This window comes from Danio rerio, chromosome 24 (genome assembly GCF_052040795.2).
Source record: "Danio rerio strain M-AB ecotype USA chromosome 24, GRCz13ab, whole genome shotgun sequence".
NCBI lineage: Eukaryota > Metazoa > Chordata > Actinopteri > Cypriniformes > Danionidae > Danio > Danio rerio.
This window is the reverse complement of record NC_141044.1, coordinates 7,686,605-7,706,692: the sequence shown is the minus strand read 5'-3', so window position 1 is coordinate 7,706,692 and position 20,088 is coordinate 7,686,605. Positions and strand designations below refer to the sequence as shown.

The following is a 20,088-nucleotide window of genomic DNA, read 5'->3' as shown; positions in this document are numbered from 1 at the left end:
GGCTAAAATGTGCAATGACGTTAGCCGTTTCGAACATGACAGGGGGCGCTAAACTGCGGTTTTCTCTGTGTTATCATCTATGATGTTTAACAGAGTAAATAAATGTTCACAGTATTTCTGATAATATTTTTTTCTTCTGGATAAAGTCTTAATTGTTTTATTTTGGCAGTAATAAAAGCAGTTTTAAATAAATATATATATTTTTAAAATAATTTTAAGGTCACTAATTATCTCCTATAAGCAATTTTTTTTTCAATGGTCTACAGAACAAACCATCGTTATACAATAACTTGACTAATTACCCTGACCTGCCTAGTTAACCTAATTAACCTGGATTTACATGTCACTTTAAGCTGTATATCTATCTATCTATCTATCTATCTATCTATCTATCTATCTATCTATCTATCTATCTATCTATCTATCTATCTATCTATCTATCTATCTATCTATCTATCAATTACACTCACATGACCTTTGACCTATAACTTAAACAACAAATAAATGTCAATCATGTCGTTACACTTATTATTAATTTATATTTCCCACTTGGATAATATCTGTGTAATATTTTTAAAAAAACATTATTTTAAGAATTATGTATTTTGTAACATCTGACCAGATTTTGGGGGAAAGTTGACATCCAGACTTTACTACACCTTCCGAAATTTCAAAGTGTAACAAATGAAATGTAATAAGCCACAGCCCACACCTATCCTTATCGACTGTATTACTGTTGTACATGTGTGGTGCCATTCTAAAAGCCCTCCAGCAGGCGGCAACAGACTCAGTCAGGCTCTGCGATGCCGTGTCTCCTCACCAGCGAGTAACGGGCAGTAGGATTGAGCGAAGGAGAGGAATGGACCTGTGAAAGACCTCTTCATCAGCGAGTGAGTGTCACTGCACTACACTGACATTATTACCCGAGTAAACATTTTAGAGGGGTTTAGATGAGTGCCAAATGACAATGCTGTCTACAACAAATGCTTTAATCGATGCAGCTAGCGAGTTAGCTCGTAGCTCGAAATGCCTATGTCTCAAAACTTGGTGAGATGCCTACACAGACAGCATGTTTGGGCGTCAGAGATTTACAAACCAGCAGGGATTTTTTGGTGCATTCCGATTGCAGTATATTTGGGTGGCATTGACGCCTATTTAGGGGACGTGTTAGGTTTTGAGACACATCCCGTGATTCTTTGACGTAAAGTTATGTTGTGAAATAAAAATCTTAGTATATTCTAATAAAGAATGGTGTCTAGATGGGCAACGTTAGCCAACGTAACTAGTTTTGTTGATTAGTTAGATTTGTTTTGACAATAAAAAGCTAAAAAAGTCGTGACATGTGTATTGTTTACCATGGTATTTTGAATATTCTGTCTGAAATAACAAGTATGCAAGTATGACTTCAAAACAGCATTATCACTATTTATTTGACTGTGAACATTGTTGTACTTTGATAGCCATTGACTGCTTATATGATATCCCTATTTACAAATTGTAAACAATACTTTTCTGAAATTATATTATTAAGGAGAAAGTCAGAATGTGTGAATATTAAATCAACTTTTAGCCAATAACTATCAAAGTACAACCATGTTTACAGTCAAATATGTAGTGATAATGTTGTTGTGAAGTCATACTTGCGTGTTATTTCAGACCGAATATTCAAAATACCATGGTATTTTTACATGGCATAGGGAGCATGTCACAGGATGTCACTGAACGAATGTTTGAATAAAAAAACCAGCTTTACCTCAGTCTAAACATAAACATGCCACATTCTACTAGGCATGGGTCGGTATAAGATTCTGATAGTATGATAACCTTAGATAAAAATATCACAGTTTCACAGTGTAATCACTGCTCTAAAAAAATATTTTTAAATGTTATAAATAAACAAAAACGTTCCCCCTTTGAACACAATATATTTTATTTTGAGAAATATTCAAATATTTTGGAACAGTAAACATGTCAGGCTAAATAATTCAAATGAATCACTGACTTCTGCGGTCTTCATTTGGTCCAAAACTACAAATTTATTTACAATTTATAACATCTTTGGATAACTTTTTTGCCGGAGATTCTAAAGAAAATAAAAATTAAAAACAAACAAACAAAAAAATCTTACACATACCTTAATAGCAGAAATTTTTGGCAGTTTTAAAACCTCGACTTCCAAACGACTTTTGTATTTGTCTGATGATTATATTTGTCTGACTAGTAGCATATTGCCATGGTCTATCATTGGCTACAATAAAGCTAGTAACAAATATTGTAGTACTTTAATAAAATGTATTTTAGATGAAGTATGTCCAATAATAAAGTCTGCCTATGTGAAGACGGGCGTATGGCAGCAAGATACTTATTTCATAATGTATATCATTGCCCTTTAGGACTCAAGTGTGAATTAAATATTTAAAAGAGGTGTAATTCCATATGATCGCAGCAACTGGTTTCACATTTCCATGGGTTCTCTTGTGTTACTGGCTCTGCATGGCTTTGCAGAATGACACGTGTTGTTGCAATGCAATGCAATGTGTCTAAACTATAAATTGATTGATTTTTACCCAGATGTGCTGCTCGTATTGCTGTTGAAAATGTTTCACACAGTACATGTTAATGATTGACCAATGCTTTTAAAATACAGAGGTCAGTCACTACACTACTGTAGTATAAATCTGCTTATGTCACAATTTTCATTTCTAAAAAATGCAGCATCCTAACTATTTTTTTTAGTAGCTTCTTTATTGGATGAGTGCGTTTTGCGTCTCATGCTATTGGGACTCAAAAATGTTTATATATTAAATAATATTATATAATAATATATAATATTAATGTGCTTAATGAATAATTGAGTGTATTAAATGTTTTACAAAAGAAAAGTACCAAGTTTTAAATTTTCTCTAGATCATTTTTTTATATAACCATTATAAACAAATCAAGCTATACATGTTTAGGAAATGCCCTATTTTTTATTTTAAAATGTACAAAATGCCTCATTGTTGCTTGTTTTAAGTGACACCAAATACATTTGTAATGTTATAAAATCCTAACAGCAAATCTTGATTCCTGAAATACTGTAATATTACAGTTATAATAATAAATGCTTCTTAAGCACCAAACAAGACTCCAATAGTGACTGTGAAAATTTTAGTTTTGTTTTTATGAGAATAAATGACATTTTTAAATATACAAAATGCAAAACGGGGATCAGTTATACTTTCAATATCATCATTTTTACCATATTGTTGTTCAGTAAAATTCCTGCCAGTATTCCTTGCAAGTAGTAGTACTACTAATAATAATTGCCATACATCTTTTCAAACCATCTGATATCTCAAGTCAAGCTTTTTTATTCCACTACGTGTGTGGACATTCAGTGGAACGAAATGTTGCGTCTGGTAGGATCACAGTGCTACATAAATAAACAATCCTAAATATGAACACAACACTGGAGGTAAGAGCCATTTTCAATAAGCAATATCACACTCTTAGCAGTGTGATTTGGCTGTATATCGGCACTGGTGGGAGGTGTGCATGCCTTAGTGTCTCACCAGTGACGATACACAGCCATATCGCACTGCTCCGAGTTTTATATTGTGTGTATGCAACAGTTCAACAGCATAATCATGTATACAAAAAGAAAATCAAACTTGTAGGGTTTAAAAATCCTTGCGTAATGATTCTCTAGCGTAATATCTAAAGTTAGCACAAAACAGATGAGTTTCCTCACATTTTAGGATTAATAGGCTGAACTGCATGAAATGCCATCAGTCTCCAAAGATTTCCCAGTATTTATCTATTGCAATGGATCAATTAACTCCGAAAAACCAAAGCAAACACTTTCAGATTACCATGGTATAAATACAACACTACACCATACAGAAGAGAGAGATCGATTCAGAATGTCACTTAACTGTTTTATAACGATTTAATCAGCTGTTGTTTGAAATTCACGCTGAGTTTTTCACCTCTAAGTACTTATTATGCTGTCTCTGTCTATGTGGCGGAACGTCAAAAGTATTTGCTCTGCTCAGTATGACAGGCGGATAGATGCCGACGCACTGTATCTCCAAATTTATAAATATTTAAAATACCCACTATCCTTACAAATAACCTGCAAAGTTGCAATCCAAACAGCTACATTATTGCCTAAAAAGCCCTTAAGAGTACATTGTTGTCCAACAGCTGCAATATTTGTCAAACTGTAGTGTGTTTATTAATCTGCTGTCAGTCTATGTGGGTGGAGTAATACAGAAGGGTGAAGAGGCTGTATAAGTGCTGTTATTGCAGAATATTACACAGCTATAAGCCAATCAGAATCAAAAATCAGACAGAACTGTTGTATAAACTTAACAAGTAGTATCGAAATCTGACTATACTATACATAACCTAAACTATACACATAACCCATTACTTTACAATACTTTTACTCAAGACAGAACAATATTATGCAATATATTGTGCTTAAGAGGTATTTTAAAATTGAAGAAAACAAGTAGTGCAACATGATTTGTGTTCACAGGTAAACATTGTTTTTCTTATTGAGTTCTGGTAAGATGGAGTTTAAGTAAATTGTCTGGTGGTGCATATAGAAAAAAAGTGTTTCAACAGGTGGTTTGTCATACCCACTCATCTGTGTAAAGCACACTTTAATAATGCACAATTGCCAAGTTATCTCCACTTGTTTTTACATGGACTCATGCTTGATTCTTTATCTTCAATGTGTTTTAGGGGCCTGATAATGGCCAGCCAAGGATGCTAGCATTACCATGGGCAGCGTCACTCTGCGCTACTTTTGTTATGGTTGCCTCTTCACCTCCGTGACCTGGTCGATTCTTCTGTTCCTCTATTTCAACCTCAGCCAGGAAAGCCGACTATCCTTCAGAAATGTGCCCGTCCAGGGGCAGCACCGTTTTCAGCCTCGTTTTACGCGTGGCCCTGCAGTCCAGCATAGAGATGGGAGTCAAGTGCGTAAAGGCCAAGCACTGGAAGCCGTCAAGCCAGATCTCTCTCCAGAGCTGGGTAAGTGAATATTCCAGCTTTAAATCTATGTGTTTTTCTTTTTAGTGCTAGACCAGTTATTTTTATTTATTTATTTTTTATTATTACATGTTCTTACAACCCCAAATCAGAAAAAGTTGGAAAACTTTATAAATTTAATAAAAAGAAAAAAGGAATTTCTTAATTTACTTTCAGTTGTTTTTCATTGCAGACAATACAACAGCACATTTTTTAATGCGATCCTCATGATTTTTTAAAATAAACATGCATTCCAATTTTGCTTCTTGCAACACATTTCAAAAAAAGTAGGAACAGTAAAGCGTTTACCTCTTCGTAATGTTGCCATTTTTAGTGCCCTTGTCCATACTTACTGATATTCCTCCAGATTCCTTGAATCTTTTAATGATGTTATGCTCTGTTTCTATCTTTATTTGAGGAACATTGTTTTCAAACATTTCATAAATTTTTATCACATATTTGTTGGCAAACTGGCGATTCTTGGCTAATCTTTGCTACTAAAGGAATAGACTTTTCTAAAGCTGCAAGGTCACACTGGACTTTTCTTCCCATTGACTGCCATTCATACGCACGCGAATGCGTTAGAACGGAAACGCAAGTTCGTGCGTCAAGTTTCACAGTTCACTGCGTTGCAAAGTTCAAACTTGGTGAACTCTGACCTGTGAAATGGCATTACTTGACTGCGTGAGACCAATCGAAGATCAAATCATGACCTCTCTGGACAGAAATTTTAAATATAGATCAATCGCTCGCTTTTTTTAAATGTCTAATCATCTTATTTAATCCCACCTGTTTTCGCAGTGTCATTCGACAGAATTTTGCAAGCTCTCTAAAACTCTAGTGTGACTGCGGCATTAGATGCTGCTTTTGTAGCAAATCATAATTGCAATCACCTGTTGACATCACCTGTTTCGAATCACATTATTATTTAAGCAATTTACCTGATTACTAGCCCTAAACTGCTCCTGTCCCAACTTTTTTTGGAATGTGTTGCAGGTCTGAATGACAGGAAAGTATGTATATTTACAAATAAAATTAAATGATACAAAAGATTTATTGTGCAACATTATTACTGAATCAAATTAAACATTTGGACAAGGAACAGTAGCCGAGTTTGCAGTCAAACGTGAAGCAAATATTATTTTTAATGTTAAATTTAATTATCAAATGTGAATTAAGTGTGTTTCCATCAAGTTGTTAGAGCGGCTGACTGTAGGATTTGATAGCCTACAGTAAACGAGAAGTATAATTGAGTCACATGAGTGGAATGTTTGCTATGTCTGAGTTTAAAACCAGTTGTAACCAGCAGGCCCATGTCATATACAGTACAGATACTTAATAAATAAATAACCCACTATTAATTAAGAGCATTAACGTATGCTACATTGTTTTTGTTTTCACAAGCTTTGGAGACGTTACATAAATTACGCTTTTAAGTATGTCACCTATAGCTTTCGTCATGAGGCCGTGTTCAAAATGGCATCAATGTTTTCAAAGTGCACTGCGAATTGAGCGCAATTGTAAACACGAAGATTGCTAAAAATAAACTGTAAAAATACCTTAAGCAAATTGCACCTAAGAAAGATGACTTTAATGCTTTTTTATTTTTAAGCATTCCAAGTTTAAATGTTAGAATGTTCCAAAGGAATAGGACATAGGGGGGATACGTGGGAATAGAACACAGCCAGGAACTACACCTCCAGAGGTGTAATTGCAAATGCACAAGTTTGCGACGCATTTTGCAAATGTTCGTTGGAACGATGGATTTGGGAAATGGCAAATTAACAAACTATGTTTGTAACGACGAAACTTGCGACCTTAGTTGGCTAACGACGGTTTTGGGAAACGCACTCCAATTAAAAAGTGAACCCCAAACTTGTAAAATTTATTTCTAAAATAAAGATATTTTAAAAATGTCAAAAATAAACCTTCAATATATTAATTAAATTGTAAACCTACAGACTTTCCTCTGTGAAATACATATATTTTGCAGTCATTAGTAAAGTAAAAATCCTGGAGAGTCCTGCTAAGCTGTTACTATGGAAACAAAAACAGCCACTCAGACGTCTCTCTTTTTGTGCCTCTTTCATCATTCTAACAGTTTTTATCAATGGTAGAATATGAATTTGGTAGAGTAAAAACAGTCAATGTGTCAATTTAATTAATGCAACATGTCAAACCTTTAACCTGTGGAATTAAAAAACGGAAAAGGGGTAAAAATTTCCCAAGTCTGTGGGGAAACTGTGGATTTGGCAACCCTAGGGGTGTCAGAAACCCAGCTAGTATTTGACATATAGGGGGATGGGCATAGTGCAAATGCTTTAAACATTTTCATTTTTGAAAGCTGTCTATTCCAGATATGGTTAAATGATTAGTGGTTTTTGTTTTGCTTCTGCATTTTTTTTATTCTCATGTTTTGAGTTCAATTGTTCTAAAACATCTAGCATTACAGCAGAATGCCAAGCTGATACTTCACTGTGTTCTTTTATACATGTAGTTCGTCTAACAGGTAATCAGAAAAGTCTGCATTCCTGCTTGTACAAGATTCAATGGTTTGAAAAAGGTTTCCTTGACAGGAAGGAGAAATAGACACCTATATCTTTTGTTATGCAGTTGCAGCGATTTTAGAATTAATTCAAGTCTTGTCAGTTATTAAGAAATTAAATTTCAGATCATTTTAAAGGGAGCCACTGTGCAGACCTGGGATTGTATTGCCAGATTGCCAGCCTTTGTAGGTATTCTGCAGTGAAGCAGGTTCTGGAACAGCTTTTGTTGCCATGACAACACATCTTTCACACATACTGTATTCCGAAATTGAATCAATCCAAGTGTTTACAACACCATCTGTCCTACACTGTGGACTCTTTTTTTCGTCCAATGAAAGATGAAGCATTAATTATTATTATTTTAAAGATTCCTCTGATTTCTGATTCCAGGAATGATTTTTAACAAGCAGGACCAAGAGGTACGAGATATGGGCTATCATAAGCACGCCTTCAATGTACTCATCAGTAACCGGCTCGGCTACCACAGAGACGTCCCAGACACCAGGACTGACAAGTACGAACATTTGTTTAAATCAGTATTTCAATTTCATATTTTCTGTTTACACTTTAATGGCCACTTTATTGCAAACTCCTTGCTAATACTGCCTTATGACATTAGAACCGGCCCTAAGGGCTGAGAAATAATTATGCAATAAACCCCTTCAAGCAACTTGCCTCTTAATTGAGAGTAGTTTACAAATGACAACAATTTAATTAGTAGCTAGTGGAGAAAATCAGTACCCACTCTACATTAAAAAGATATATATAATAACAAATAATAACTTGACTTCTATTTGATCGATTAAAAAAGTGGCTGAAGGTAGATTTTAGATTCAATCATCACAAATACTGCAAAAGACTGATTGGAACCCTCATGGAACCAAGATTCTCATAGAAATCAGTCAAGTTTGGGGAAGGAAAAATCATGGTTTGGGGTTACATTCAGCATGGGGGCGTGTGAGAGATCTGCAGAGTGGATGGCAACATCAACAGCCTGAGGTATCAAGACATTTGTGCTGCCCATTACATTGCAAAGCACAGGAGAGGGCAAATTCTTTATCAGGATAGCGCTTCTTCTCATACTTCAGCCTCCACATCAAAGTTCCTGAAAGCAAAGAAGATCAAAGTGCTGCAGGATTGGCCAGCCCAGTCACCAGACATGAGCATTATTGAGCATGTCTGGGGTAAGATGTAGGAGGAGGCATTGAAGATGAATCCAAAGAATCTTGATGAACTCAGGGAGTCCTGCAAGTACGCTTTCTTGGCCATTCCAGATGATTTGAGTGATTTGAGTCATTGCAGAGATGTATGGATGCAGTCGTCCAAGCTCATGGGAGTCATACACAATATTCATTCTTTCACCTCTGCACCATGACTTTATATTCTATACTGTACATTATTTCTGTTAAGTGACAAGACTTTTGTCTAAGCAAAGTCAGACCTTAATCTCCTTATTAAATAATTAAAAATCAAGGCATGATCATATTTGATTTTGGTGAAATAAGCGTAATCTAGAGGCCTTCGCCTTTCATATAAGCCACTTTTTTTATCAAATGTTCAACTAGAAGTCAAGTTATTATTTGTTATTCCTAAAACTTCTCAGGGAGAGTGGACGTGTTTATCAGAAAAACATTAAAGTAAGAAAAAAATGTGTAATTAAAGTGACTACATGGCAAGTTACAGATTTCCACAGATTGTTTAACCCACCATTGAATCTATACATTTACTGATGCAAATGTGTGAAAATATATTTTTATTTAGTTTTAATTTTATATTAATTTCAGTAATGTTAAAAACTAATATCCAAATGGTTATTTTTTTATGTATAATAGAGTTTGTAAAGTAATATTTTCTGTCTTTTAGTAGATATATTTTATGAGAGACTTGCTTTGTTTTCCAAACAAGTGGATCTAATTGTATTTGCATTGAAAATTTTAAATAAAAGCTAAAAATATATTTTTTTATTTCATGTTTTAACATTTTAGTTACTAAACTTTCAGAATAAATATGCAGATTTATTATTTGTACAAAATTATGCACAAAAAATATCCACAGGTTCTGTCTGGCCATTGTTATATGATCATTTTTAGGTAAATGAATAGTTCACCAAGGAATAAAAATTGTAATTCACCCAAATTAAGTGAGCTATTATTTACTCTTCCTCAGGTTGTTCTGTTTAATTTTTCACATTAAATTAATTTGATGGAATATAAAGGAATATTTGGATTTTAAAATGTAGTGACCATGTCAGGATAAAATATTCTACATCATAATCAAGCCGTGTGAAAAAGCAGATTAAAACTTGTGTTGTCATTCCCAGAAATGTAGATCGCTCTTGAATTTCTGAAATGTCACAAGCTTTGTTATTCCTAGCCGTTTTAATATGTGGCATTTCAGAGGTAAAGCAGATGGGGAATTTTTCTTCAGTGAATGACAAGAAGTTTATATGGAGCTCTTAAATATCTGTCATTGTGTTAAAAATGCCATCTAAGATGCATCGGAAATAATCCCTTTATTTTTCACGCTAAACAACAAGGTTTGGAGTAATGGTAAATAATTACACAGTTTTTATTCTTGGGTGAACCATTATCTGCGACCTAGAAAAATGAGCATTTTACGAGGTCGAAGTGCAAAACCTCTCATGTTGTGTAAATAGATATTTAAGAGCAGCCGTAATACTGCTGTAAATCATCCCGTGATTACTCTTCCCAACAGGTGCAGGGACAGGGCTTATTCAGTGTCCTTGCCCACTGCCAGTATAGTGATCTGTTTCTTCAATGAGGCGTTCTCTGCCCTCCTGAGGACGGTTCACAGTGTGCTGGATCGCACACCAAACTACCTGCTCCATGAGATCATACTGGTGGATGACCACAGTGAACTGGGCAAGCTGCTTTACTTCTCTGAACATGTTTTGGTCTACTAAAGCAGATCATGATAATGTTTGACATATTGGATGTGACCTTAACTTTAATGAACAACCATTCAGTCCAAAGACTCTCAAAAGGCATTTGTGATGTCTCCAGACAAAAAAAAAAAAACTCTTTCATGTTACAAAAGTTAAATTTGGTTTACTAATAGGCATAAATAAAATTGTGTATTTATGTAGATTCATTCATTCATTCCCAACACTGGGAAACTATTTATGTAGATATGTGTATTTATGTGAATGTCTTTGGAAAATGCTTTTAAAGGTCTCCCTAAAGTGCTTTGAAATGTGCATTTTTATTTGATTTTGCACGTAATCTCAATCAAAACAGGGTGGGACATAGTGTAGCTCCTCCCCTTAACACAGCCAATAGCATTTTGTTTTATTACCGCTCTGCCAGTGAGAGTGAGTGGATGAGCTCAAGTGCATCAAATGTGAAGCGTCTTGAAGGGGGCGGGGCATGTCAGATGCTAGAGAGCACTTGATTGGTTATAAATTGATGAGAAACTGAAATATGCGGTGACGTGTAAAAAAACGTTGATCCATTTAAGTGGAAGTGATCTTCTAAACCTGAATTGTGTCACTGTTTTGGAGCACACTAGCTTATAGATATCCTAAAAACTAACAAGGCTGATACTAACATCTTGAAAATGTTTATTTTATGGGAGCTTTAACTGCTATTAGTTCAGCAGTAGTTCAGTACGCTATTAACTTTCCTGAAAAAATATATAATTAACTTGGTAAAGCATTGAAGAGAGTGAAGGGGTTGATGTATCACTACCTGAATGCATTTAATCAAGAGTGTTTAAACTAGGGACCCACACAGGGTCAATGGGGTCATAGTTGAGTCCTGAGTTAGTTTAGAGAAGAACAAAAACATTGTATAACTGTTAAGGCCCAATCCTAATTCTACCCCCTTACCCTTACTCATTTTGTGCATTCTCATGAAGGGGTAGGGGTGTCCCAATTCCCTTTAGCTTGAAGGTGTAGGGCTGAGGGGAAGGGCTAGATAGCCCTCGAAACAGAGATTTTTCTAGACCACACTCGAAACCAAAGGGGTTCGAAAATTTCACAGAATACACCATCTACAATGGCAGCGTGCCTGCACACGGAAGTCAGGAGATCCACAAATGAGTATTTTTGTCATTATTATGATTTTTTTTTACAACAAACAAGCACGTGTTTTAATACATTCATATTGGCGTTCGTGTTTTACTTTCATGCTTTAAAAAAAACACAAAAATAAAAGCAGCTAAATTTTGCTATCTATAATGCCTAATATTAACTCCTGTATAGTAGTCCCACAACAATTTGTCACTCGATGATACTCGAATACCCTGTCAGAAAAGTCTAGTGGCTGAGAGTGACTTTTTTTTACAGTGTCTGGTGTAACGTTAATGTTGTTTTCGTGTGTTAACATTGATTAATATGGCCATGGTGTAAATGCACAGTATAGTTACGATCTTATTGCCGGATTATATTGCTATGAAAACATGACACGCGCGAATGGCACGATATGCGTGAATGGCGTGGCACGAATTGAGCATTTTGCGCGAATTGCTCGAGTTCAAAAATCTGAACTTAAGCGAACATTCACGCCACGTTAACCAATCAGGAACTTGCTCTTGTAGGGGCATGATTGTGACGTAGGGCCTGTTGTTGGTGTCCCGGTGGAAATCCTCTAGCCAACATCGACAACAGTTCATCAAACTGGGCTTGGCTCAGTCAGAAGAACCGCTGAAAGCCTCCATCATCCAAGTTAAGTTTATGGAGGAGTTGATGAGCTCACAGAGCTTAATGCACCTCTAAAAGGATCTAGTGGACTCATACACGACCCTAAACATATTGTCGCTGTTTCCAGCCTTCATAAAGCACATAAACACTGTTAATTTTCTTAATAAAATCCATGTTAGCCATTTAGCAATGAAGCTAAGTCACTGGGCAGACAGAAGCCCTGCCCATCATGCGAATCCGCGTCTGTTCTGAAGCAGATTTGACTCGCGAATTAAGCAAGTAAACTCAAATGTTCACAACGCTATTTACGTGCAAATATCGCGATATATCCTTGCGTTATGCGTCTAGTGTGAACACAGCATTAAAGATACAAATAATATTTTAAGGTCATATATCTTTTTTTAGATTAAATCGATAGTTCACCCCAATGAAAGTTCTGTCATCATTTACTCTCCCTTCACTTATTTTAAACCTGCTCGAGTTTTTGTCTTTGCTGGATAAATAGGAAGATGTTTTGAAGAATGATAGAAACTTATTGCCATTGACTTTTACAGTAATTTTCTTGCTGTGGATGTCATTGGCTACTTGTTTTACATTTTTTTTTTCACAATATCTTCAACAGAAGAAAGAAACTCAGCGAATTTGTAACCGGTTAAAGTTGTGTCAACTAACAATAATAAACACATTACATATATATTAAAGATTCCATAAAATTAAAATAAAGGTTTTTTTTTTAGATGTTAGTATCAGCATTAGTTTTTAGGACATCCATAAGCTAGTGTGCTCCAAAACAGTGACAAAATTTGAGTTTAGCAAAATTGATATAAGCATGTAAAGTCTCAATTCTGCCTAAATGGATCCACGGTTTTATTCACGTCACCTTAGACTTCAGTTTCTTATCAAATCTTGACCAATCAAATGCTTTCTAGTATCTGACATGCCCCGCCCCCTTCAAGATGCTTCACATTTGATGTGCTTGAGCTCAAAGGGGAGGATCTACACTATGCCCTACCCTCTCCATGTTTTGGTTGAGATTACGTCAAACATTGAATAAAAATGCACATTTCAAAGCATTCACAGGAGCTTTAAATATCATTTAAAATTTAAACCTAAAATTAAAAAATAAAAAAAAACATTTTAGTTGTAATCTGAGGCATAAGGAAGCTTACAGATTCTCTGTTTTTTTCTAGCCTTTAAAGAAATTCGAAAGAAGGACAAGTGAGAAAAGGGTTAGAATTAAAATAACTTTAGGCTGCCAGTTTTACTCATCAGCTGTCACTTTCTATGTTTTGCAGATGATCTGAAGGAAGACTTGGATTCTTACGTTCAGCAGCACCTGCAGAAGAAAGTAAAGGTGGTTCGTAATGAGAAGAGGGAGGGGCTGATCCGCGGGAGGATGATTGGTGCATCTCATGCTACAGGTTTGAATGTAGTGGGGTAGTTCACCCAAAAATTAAAATTCTGCCATAAAGTCCTTATGTAATTAAAATTTACAATGTTGATTTTGCTAGCAAATTTTTTATTTTTTTTGGTGAACAATTCATCGGTGCAAGTTAATTCACTGAAAATTCCTTAAATGGTCTTGTTCTTAATCCTGTCAGTGTGGTCAACTGTGTTAGTATCTTTTAAAGGGCACCTATGGTGAAAAATCTACTTTTCAAGCTGTTTGGACATACATGTGTGTAAGTCTCCGTAGTAAAGCATATAATCATATCGACAAGACAGGAAGAGCGCAAAGCAACCGGGAATAAAAGGTCTGTTCAGTTTGCTAGGATCATCAATCATCATCAAATGTGATCAAGAGTGAGTTTTACAAGTTTAACATGTTTTAAAACGTGTGCACGTGTGTAATGAAGTACAGCCATTCACTTCAGATTTAATTGATCAGCACAGCCTCGTGTCTCTCTCACTGTCTCTGTGTGTGTGTTTGCACTATGTATGTATGTATATGTGTGTGTGTGTGTGTGTGTGTGTGTGTGTGTGTGTGTGTGTGTGTGTGTGTGTGTGTGTGTGTGTGTGTGTGTGTCTGCGTGTCTACACTATGTATTTGCGTAAGTGTCTGCGCTATGTGGGTGTGCTATGTGTGTGTGTGTGTGTGTGTGTCTGCCTGCGTGTCTACGCTATGCATGTGCGTAAGTGTCTGCGCTACGTGTCTGTGCTGTGTGTGCGTGAACTCATTGTTGCAACTCCACAAAAAATGCTAATCATAATTAGCGAATAAGTTCTTACTGTAGTATTTCTCACAAACGTTACGTGAGATCTGCTTCCTGAGGCAGCCGAGGGCGTGTTGAGGCATGTTGCTTACCGGCACGTGGGATCGGTGGGCGGGGATGACTTGCCTTAAAGGCCCAGTGCAAAAAAACAGCAACAACCTTTTCCCAGATATAATACAGACATTTCAAACAGCTATAATAAATACTCTTATGGGTGTTTTGAGCTGAAACTTTACAGACACATTCTGGGGACACAAAAGACTTATAATAAATTTGAAAAAAGGGGTCACCTATGTGCCCTTTAATAAGACAAAAAAAAATCTGCTTTTTCTACACCTTTTATGCTCTCTTATATTATATGCCTATTGCTGGTATTGTTAATAACGTCCATGTGCTTGTACTTTCTCTGTAAAGCTCTTTGTGCCGCCTTGTGGCAGTTGGAAACGTGCTATTTAAAATAAATTGAACTTGAGCTTAAATGATGAGCAGATCTAATTCAGGCTTTTATTCAGATATAAATATACTGTAGATCAACACACAAACTTAAAACTCTTCAAAAAAAGCAAACAAATGCTCTGGTTTTATTTCTTAGGGTGCTTTCACACCTGCCTTATTTAGTTCGATTGAATCGCACTAGAGTTCATTTTCCCTTTTGGTACAGTTCGTTTGGGCAGGTGAGAATGCAGCAATCATACTCGAGTGCGCACCAAAAGCGGGCCAAAGAAGCGTACCGAAACCTGCTTGAAGAGGTGGTCTCAGTACGCTTTCAAACGAACCCTGGAGCGGTTCGTTTGTGGTGAGAATATGATTCGTACTAAAACAGGTCCAACCGCAAAAAGTACTGCACGTTTTGGACTAATTCAGCTGCCGTAGGCAGATGCACTGTGCATTATGGGATATGGAGGAAAAATATTTGTTGACAGCACTTTACCAACAGAGAGAGAGAGAGGGGAAAACATTACCTCTAATTCACAACTCCTCCTGTAGTGATGAGCGATGCATTGAACACTGTTTTCCAGCCACGGCCGCGCTTCATTTTCGTAATGTATAGTTTGTCTAAAGCAGGGATACAATCAGCCAGCGCAGTCGTCCCTCCAGAGTAAAAGGTTTTGTTTACCTGCGGGAGTTCACTGGCATTTTCCCGCACGTGAATTTTGACCAATCAATATGCAGTTTAGGAAACATGTTCAACAATATCTGGCCAATGAGAGATGTGGATTTTGTCAGATGACTGCATTTTGGTTCGTTTCAACTGGTTCGGACCAAAGCTAGCAGTGTGGTGTGAAAACGACCCAAAGACGGCAGAAGCTGCAACAATGTATCATTTATTGTGCTTAGTCCGGACCAAATGAAGCGAACTACAGATGTGAAAGCACCCTTACTGAACAAGAACAAACCTTTTTGGTTCTTCCCCTCAAGCAAGCATGTTTGAGCCTCCATATACCATCTATTTTAATCACTTATTTGCTTATTTTGTTCTTTAAGTCACATAATTAGAAGATCAGTCTGTGTTATTGTTATTATTGTATCCTTCTATAAAGCTGTCTTCATGTCTTTCAGGTGAGGTGTTGGTGTTTCTGGATAGTCACTGTGAGGTGAATGAGGCCTGGCTCCAGCCTCTGCTTACCCCTATTAAAGAGAACAGGAAAACTGTGGTGTGCCCAGTCATCGACATCATCAGCGCAGACACACTAGTATACACCCCTTCTCCTATCGTTCGAGGAGGATTCAACTGGGGCTTGCACTTTAAGTGGGACCCAGTGCCCATGTCCGAACTCAACAGCCCTGATGGAGCCATAAGGTATTACAAGTGTGCATTACATTACGGTGGTATATAAACTGCTCATGTTTTGGAGAAATCTGCATCTGCAATCTGCATTCTCACCTAAAGAGATTAAGCAATGAGTAAATAGTTTTATTTGGAATAACTGTATGTAATAAAGCAGTACATTTTTGTTTGTTTTTTTTTATTACGGTCAAACCCGTGCATAGTACTGTGGCCTACCCACTGCTACCCTGAAGCTGATGTCATGGATGAGGATGAAGTCCAACATTGTAGCCGTGTGGTCATAGACTGTATTGTTTAGTATCTCACAAGATGGATTCTTGGAACAGAATTTGAACAATAGAGTTGTCTGTGTTATATTGAGCTCTTTTGTCAGCCCTTTTACCAGTCAAATCTTTAGACGCAAATCTATTCTGTTTCCCTTTAGGTTAACCCTCATGTTAATTTCAACCTTAATTTGGAGATTTTTTCATCCATTTTAGGGTGATTTTGTGTCTTTATTTGGCCAACTTTCTCTGTTTCAGCCAGCAGAATGATTTTTTGGTGACAAATTTTATTTTGAGACATATTTTGAGAAAATACCAATTTTTTTTTTTAACTCAACAATACACTCTGGGCCAATTTACTAGTCTTTTGTTATGTTCTGGATAAAAACATCCACTGAATTAAACTCCTGTAAAAATGCATCAGATAAATATATTTTTCAATTTGTTTTGGCATAAATCTGTTAATCAACCTCAGTCCTGATCAAAACTACTAAATTGCTTAGTAAATTACAGGATTTTAACTCTTTAATTGTCAAATTCACAAATGATGTCACTGAATTGGTAAAAAAAACACACACAAAATTACCTAATTTCAATATAAATGTCAATTGTAGGCTGGTATTTTTATAATCTTTAATCAAAGTCTTGGGCATTTGTAACAACATTGTCTTTGTTGCTTTGTTTTTGATTAATGTTCATTTTTTTCTCCCTAATTTTCCATAGGTGGCTGTTTTTGCCCCATTGACTTCCATTATAACCACAATTTTTTGATTACAAAACCATGACACCATATAATCATGCATTTTTGATTTACGCTCATTATCCTTTAGTTTGTATCTTTCAGGTTGTTTCTTAGTCTGTATTTTGTTTTGTCTTTTGCATGTTATAATTGTACACGCGATGTCATTTTTTTTTTTGATTGGCGTGCATTATTTTTTGGTCTGCCACTGCAATGCGTTTGGCAGGATTTTGATCTCATACAAACCCCCATCCCTCTACATGGTATTTGCATGGTAATAAGTTTTGAATGAGCATGATTTCTGCAGAAGTCCTGGAGGATGTAATAGACATTTCAATTAATTCCAGACTCTGCATTATCAAATTATGCCTTTGTTTGTAAAACAAACTCTTTTTTTTTGGTGACAAAATGACATATTGTGCCTTTAGAATTAAAATATGAAACCAAATTATTGGCCAAAGATATTAAACTTAATTAAAACTTTCTCTTTCTCTCTTTCAACTCTTTAATTTTACCAAAAATGAAATAAATTTTAGGTATTTAAAAGTAAATAAGTTAACGAAAAAACATTTTGTACTTGCTAAGGATAATAATTATAATACAGTTATGTGAAACATATCAAGTTCAGTTTTTCCATGCTGATTTGCACAAGCTCACTAACTCTCATCACGTTTTTCCATAGGTCTCCTACGATGGCAGGTGGACTCTTCGCCATGGACAGAAATTACTTTTATGAGCTCGGTCAGTACGACCGTGGCATGGATATATGGGGTGGAGAGAACTTGGAAATATCTTTTCGGGTAAATTGTTTGTTTCACTAGGGGTGTTTAATACACGGAGATCTACCCTTTTGCATCAGTCAGCTCTTACTTTTGTCAAACAAATCTAAACTAGCTAATTAAGATCTTCAGGAACTTTTCATAATAACTGACAGGGCTGGAACTGAACTCTGAAGCTAGGTAGTTCTCAAGTGGTTTGTCTTGAATTGCATGCTTCCCTACTGTATAGTATGTGGGCTGAAAAGTATTTGAAAAACACCAGACAAGAAGTGTCTGACTGACCTACTTATGGCATTTTGAATACTTTGCTTTCTCTTGAGGATAACATTAGAGTAATTAGTGTTTAAATTAAATGCTTAATACTTTGGAAATGAATTTTACCACATAAATATTCTAACCTGTGGTAATAGTTGGTTGTAAACTGTGAAGCCTGTTAACAGACTGTCAAAACCGCTTTACAGAGATGAACAGGCAAATTGTCAAATCAAAATAAAGATACAGCAGTCAGAATTATTAGCCCCCCTTTGATTTTTTTTTTTCTATTTTAAAAATGTCCTAATTGATGTTTAACAAAGCAAAGAAATTTTCACAGTATGTCTGATAATATTTTTTTTTCCTCTAGAAATTTTATTTCTAAATTAAAATTTTAGTTTTATTTGTTTTATTTTGGCTAGAATAAAAGAAGTTTAATTTAAAAAAAAAACATTTTAAGGACAAAATTATTATTAATAATTAATAATAATAATATATATATATATTTTCTAAAGTCTACAGAAAAAAACATCATTATACAATAACTTGCCTAATTACTCTAACCTGCCTAGTTAACCTAATTAAACTAGTTAAGCCTTTAAATGTCCCTTTAAGCTGTATAGAAGCGTCTTAAAAATATCTAGTCAAATGTTATTTACTGTTATCATGACAAAGATAAAATCAATCAGCTATTAGAAATAAGTTATTAAAGCTTTTATGTTTAGAAATGTGTTGAAAAATATATCGCTATAATTATTTTTACTGAAATCAGAGAATTGCAATATGCCATTAAAGTATTAAAATATATACTTAAACCTTACATTTGATGGATTCAGATGTAAAAAAAAAAAGTGTATATAAAAGTTTGTTAACCGCTGATTAAGACAAGTTTATTTCATGTTTGGGACCAAAAGTATAACTGGCTTGAACTATATTTCTCAACAGATTTGGATGTGTGGAGGCCAGTTACTGATCGTTCCCTGCTCCAGGGTGGGGCACATCTTCCGCAAGCGCCGGCCGTATGGGTCACCTGGAGGTCAGGATACAATGGCTCATAATTCCCTGCGTTTGGCCCATGTCTGGATGGATGACTATAAGGTAAAGAACAGTAGCATAATAGTAATAACAATTATTATTTCTGGGCGTCACGGTGGCGCAGTGGGTAGCACGATCGAATCACAGCAAAAAGGTCACTGGTCCGAGCCTCTGCATTTCTGTGGAGTTTGTATGTTTTCTCCGTGTTGACGTGGATTTCCTCCGGGTGCTCCGGTTTCCCCCACCAGTCCAAAGACATGTGGTACGGGTGAATTGGATAAGCTAGATTGTCTGTAGTGTATGTTTGTGAATGAGATTGTATGGATGTTTTCCAGTGATGGAAGGACATTCGCTGCATGGAACATATGCTGAATATGTTGGCGGTTCATTCTGCTGTGGCGACCCCTGATTAATAAAGGGAATAAGCTGTAAAGAAAATGAATGAATGAATAATCATTTCTCAATGTGTTGAAATGTAGTTTCTAATGATTCTGTTTGTTTGCTGTCGGTAGAGTTTTCCAACAGTTCAGTAGGGCATTCCTGCCTTAGGTTTGGGGTTTTCACACATGATTTCAGAGTTTGACCTCTCATTGTAAAGACCAATGAGTGCTGCTATTACATGACCTATTACATGACATGGTGTCCACCCTGACCCTGATTCTTTAAAGTCACTCAATAAATTGATTGTTTTTTGGCGTGTTGAACATTGTCAGCTGTGCTGCTAAACGTTGTCCATTGCTTTTGGCAACCCATAACACACGTGCACTGTGCTGCATTATTACATGATGGA

At 35.9% G+C, this 20,088-nt stretch overlaps 1 protein-coding gene across 3 annotated transcripts in view; it reads left to right on the top strand.

The window, feature by feature from the left end:
• Positions 1-800: 800 nt before the first annotated feature.
• The window catches only part of galnt11 (UDP-N-acetyl-alpha-D-galactosamine:polypeptide N-acetylgalactosaminyltransferase 11 (GalNAc-T11)), a 28,858-nt gene continuing 9,570 nt past the window's right edge, over positions 801-20,088 (top strand). Inside the window, 8 exon segments of one of the 3 annotated variants that reach the window (NM_001076562.2) lie at positions 801-890; positions 4,735-5,025; positions 7,959-8,082; positions 10,284-10,450; positions 13,524-13,649; positions 16,002-16,242; positions 17,915-18,032; positions 19,209-19,361. In NM_001076562.2, the coding sequence (NP_001070030.2) occupies positions 4,773-5,025; positions 7,959-8,082; positions 10,284-10,450; positions 13,524-13,649; positions 16,002-16,242; positions 17,915-18,032; positions 19,209-19,361 (1,182 nt within the window). In that variant the 5' untranslated portion in view covers positions 801-890; positions 4,735-4,772. 3 annotated transcript variants of the gene reach the window in all.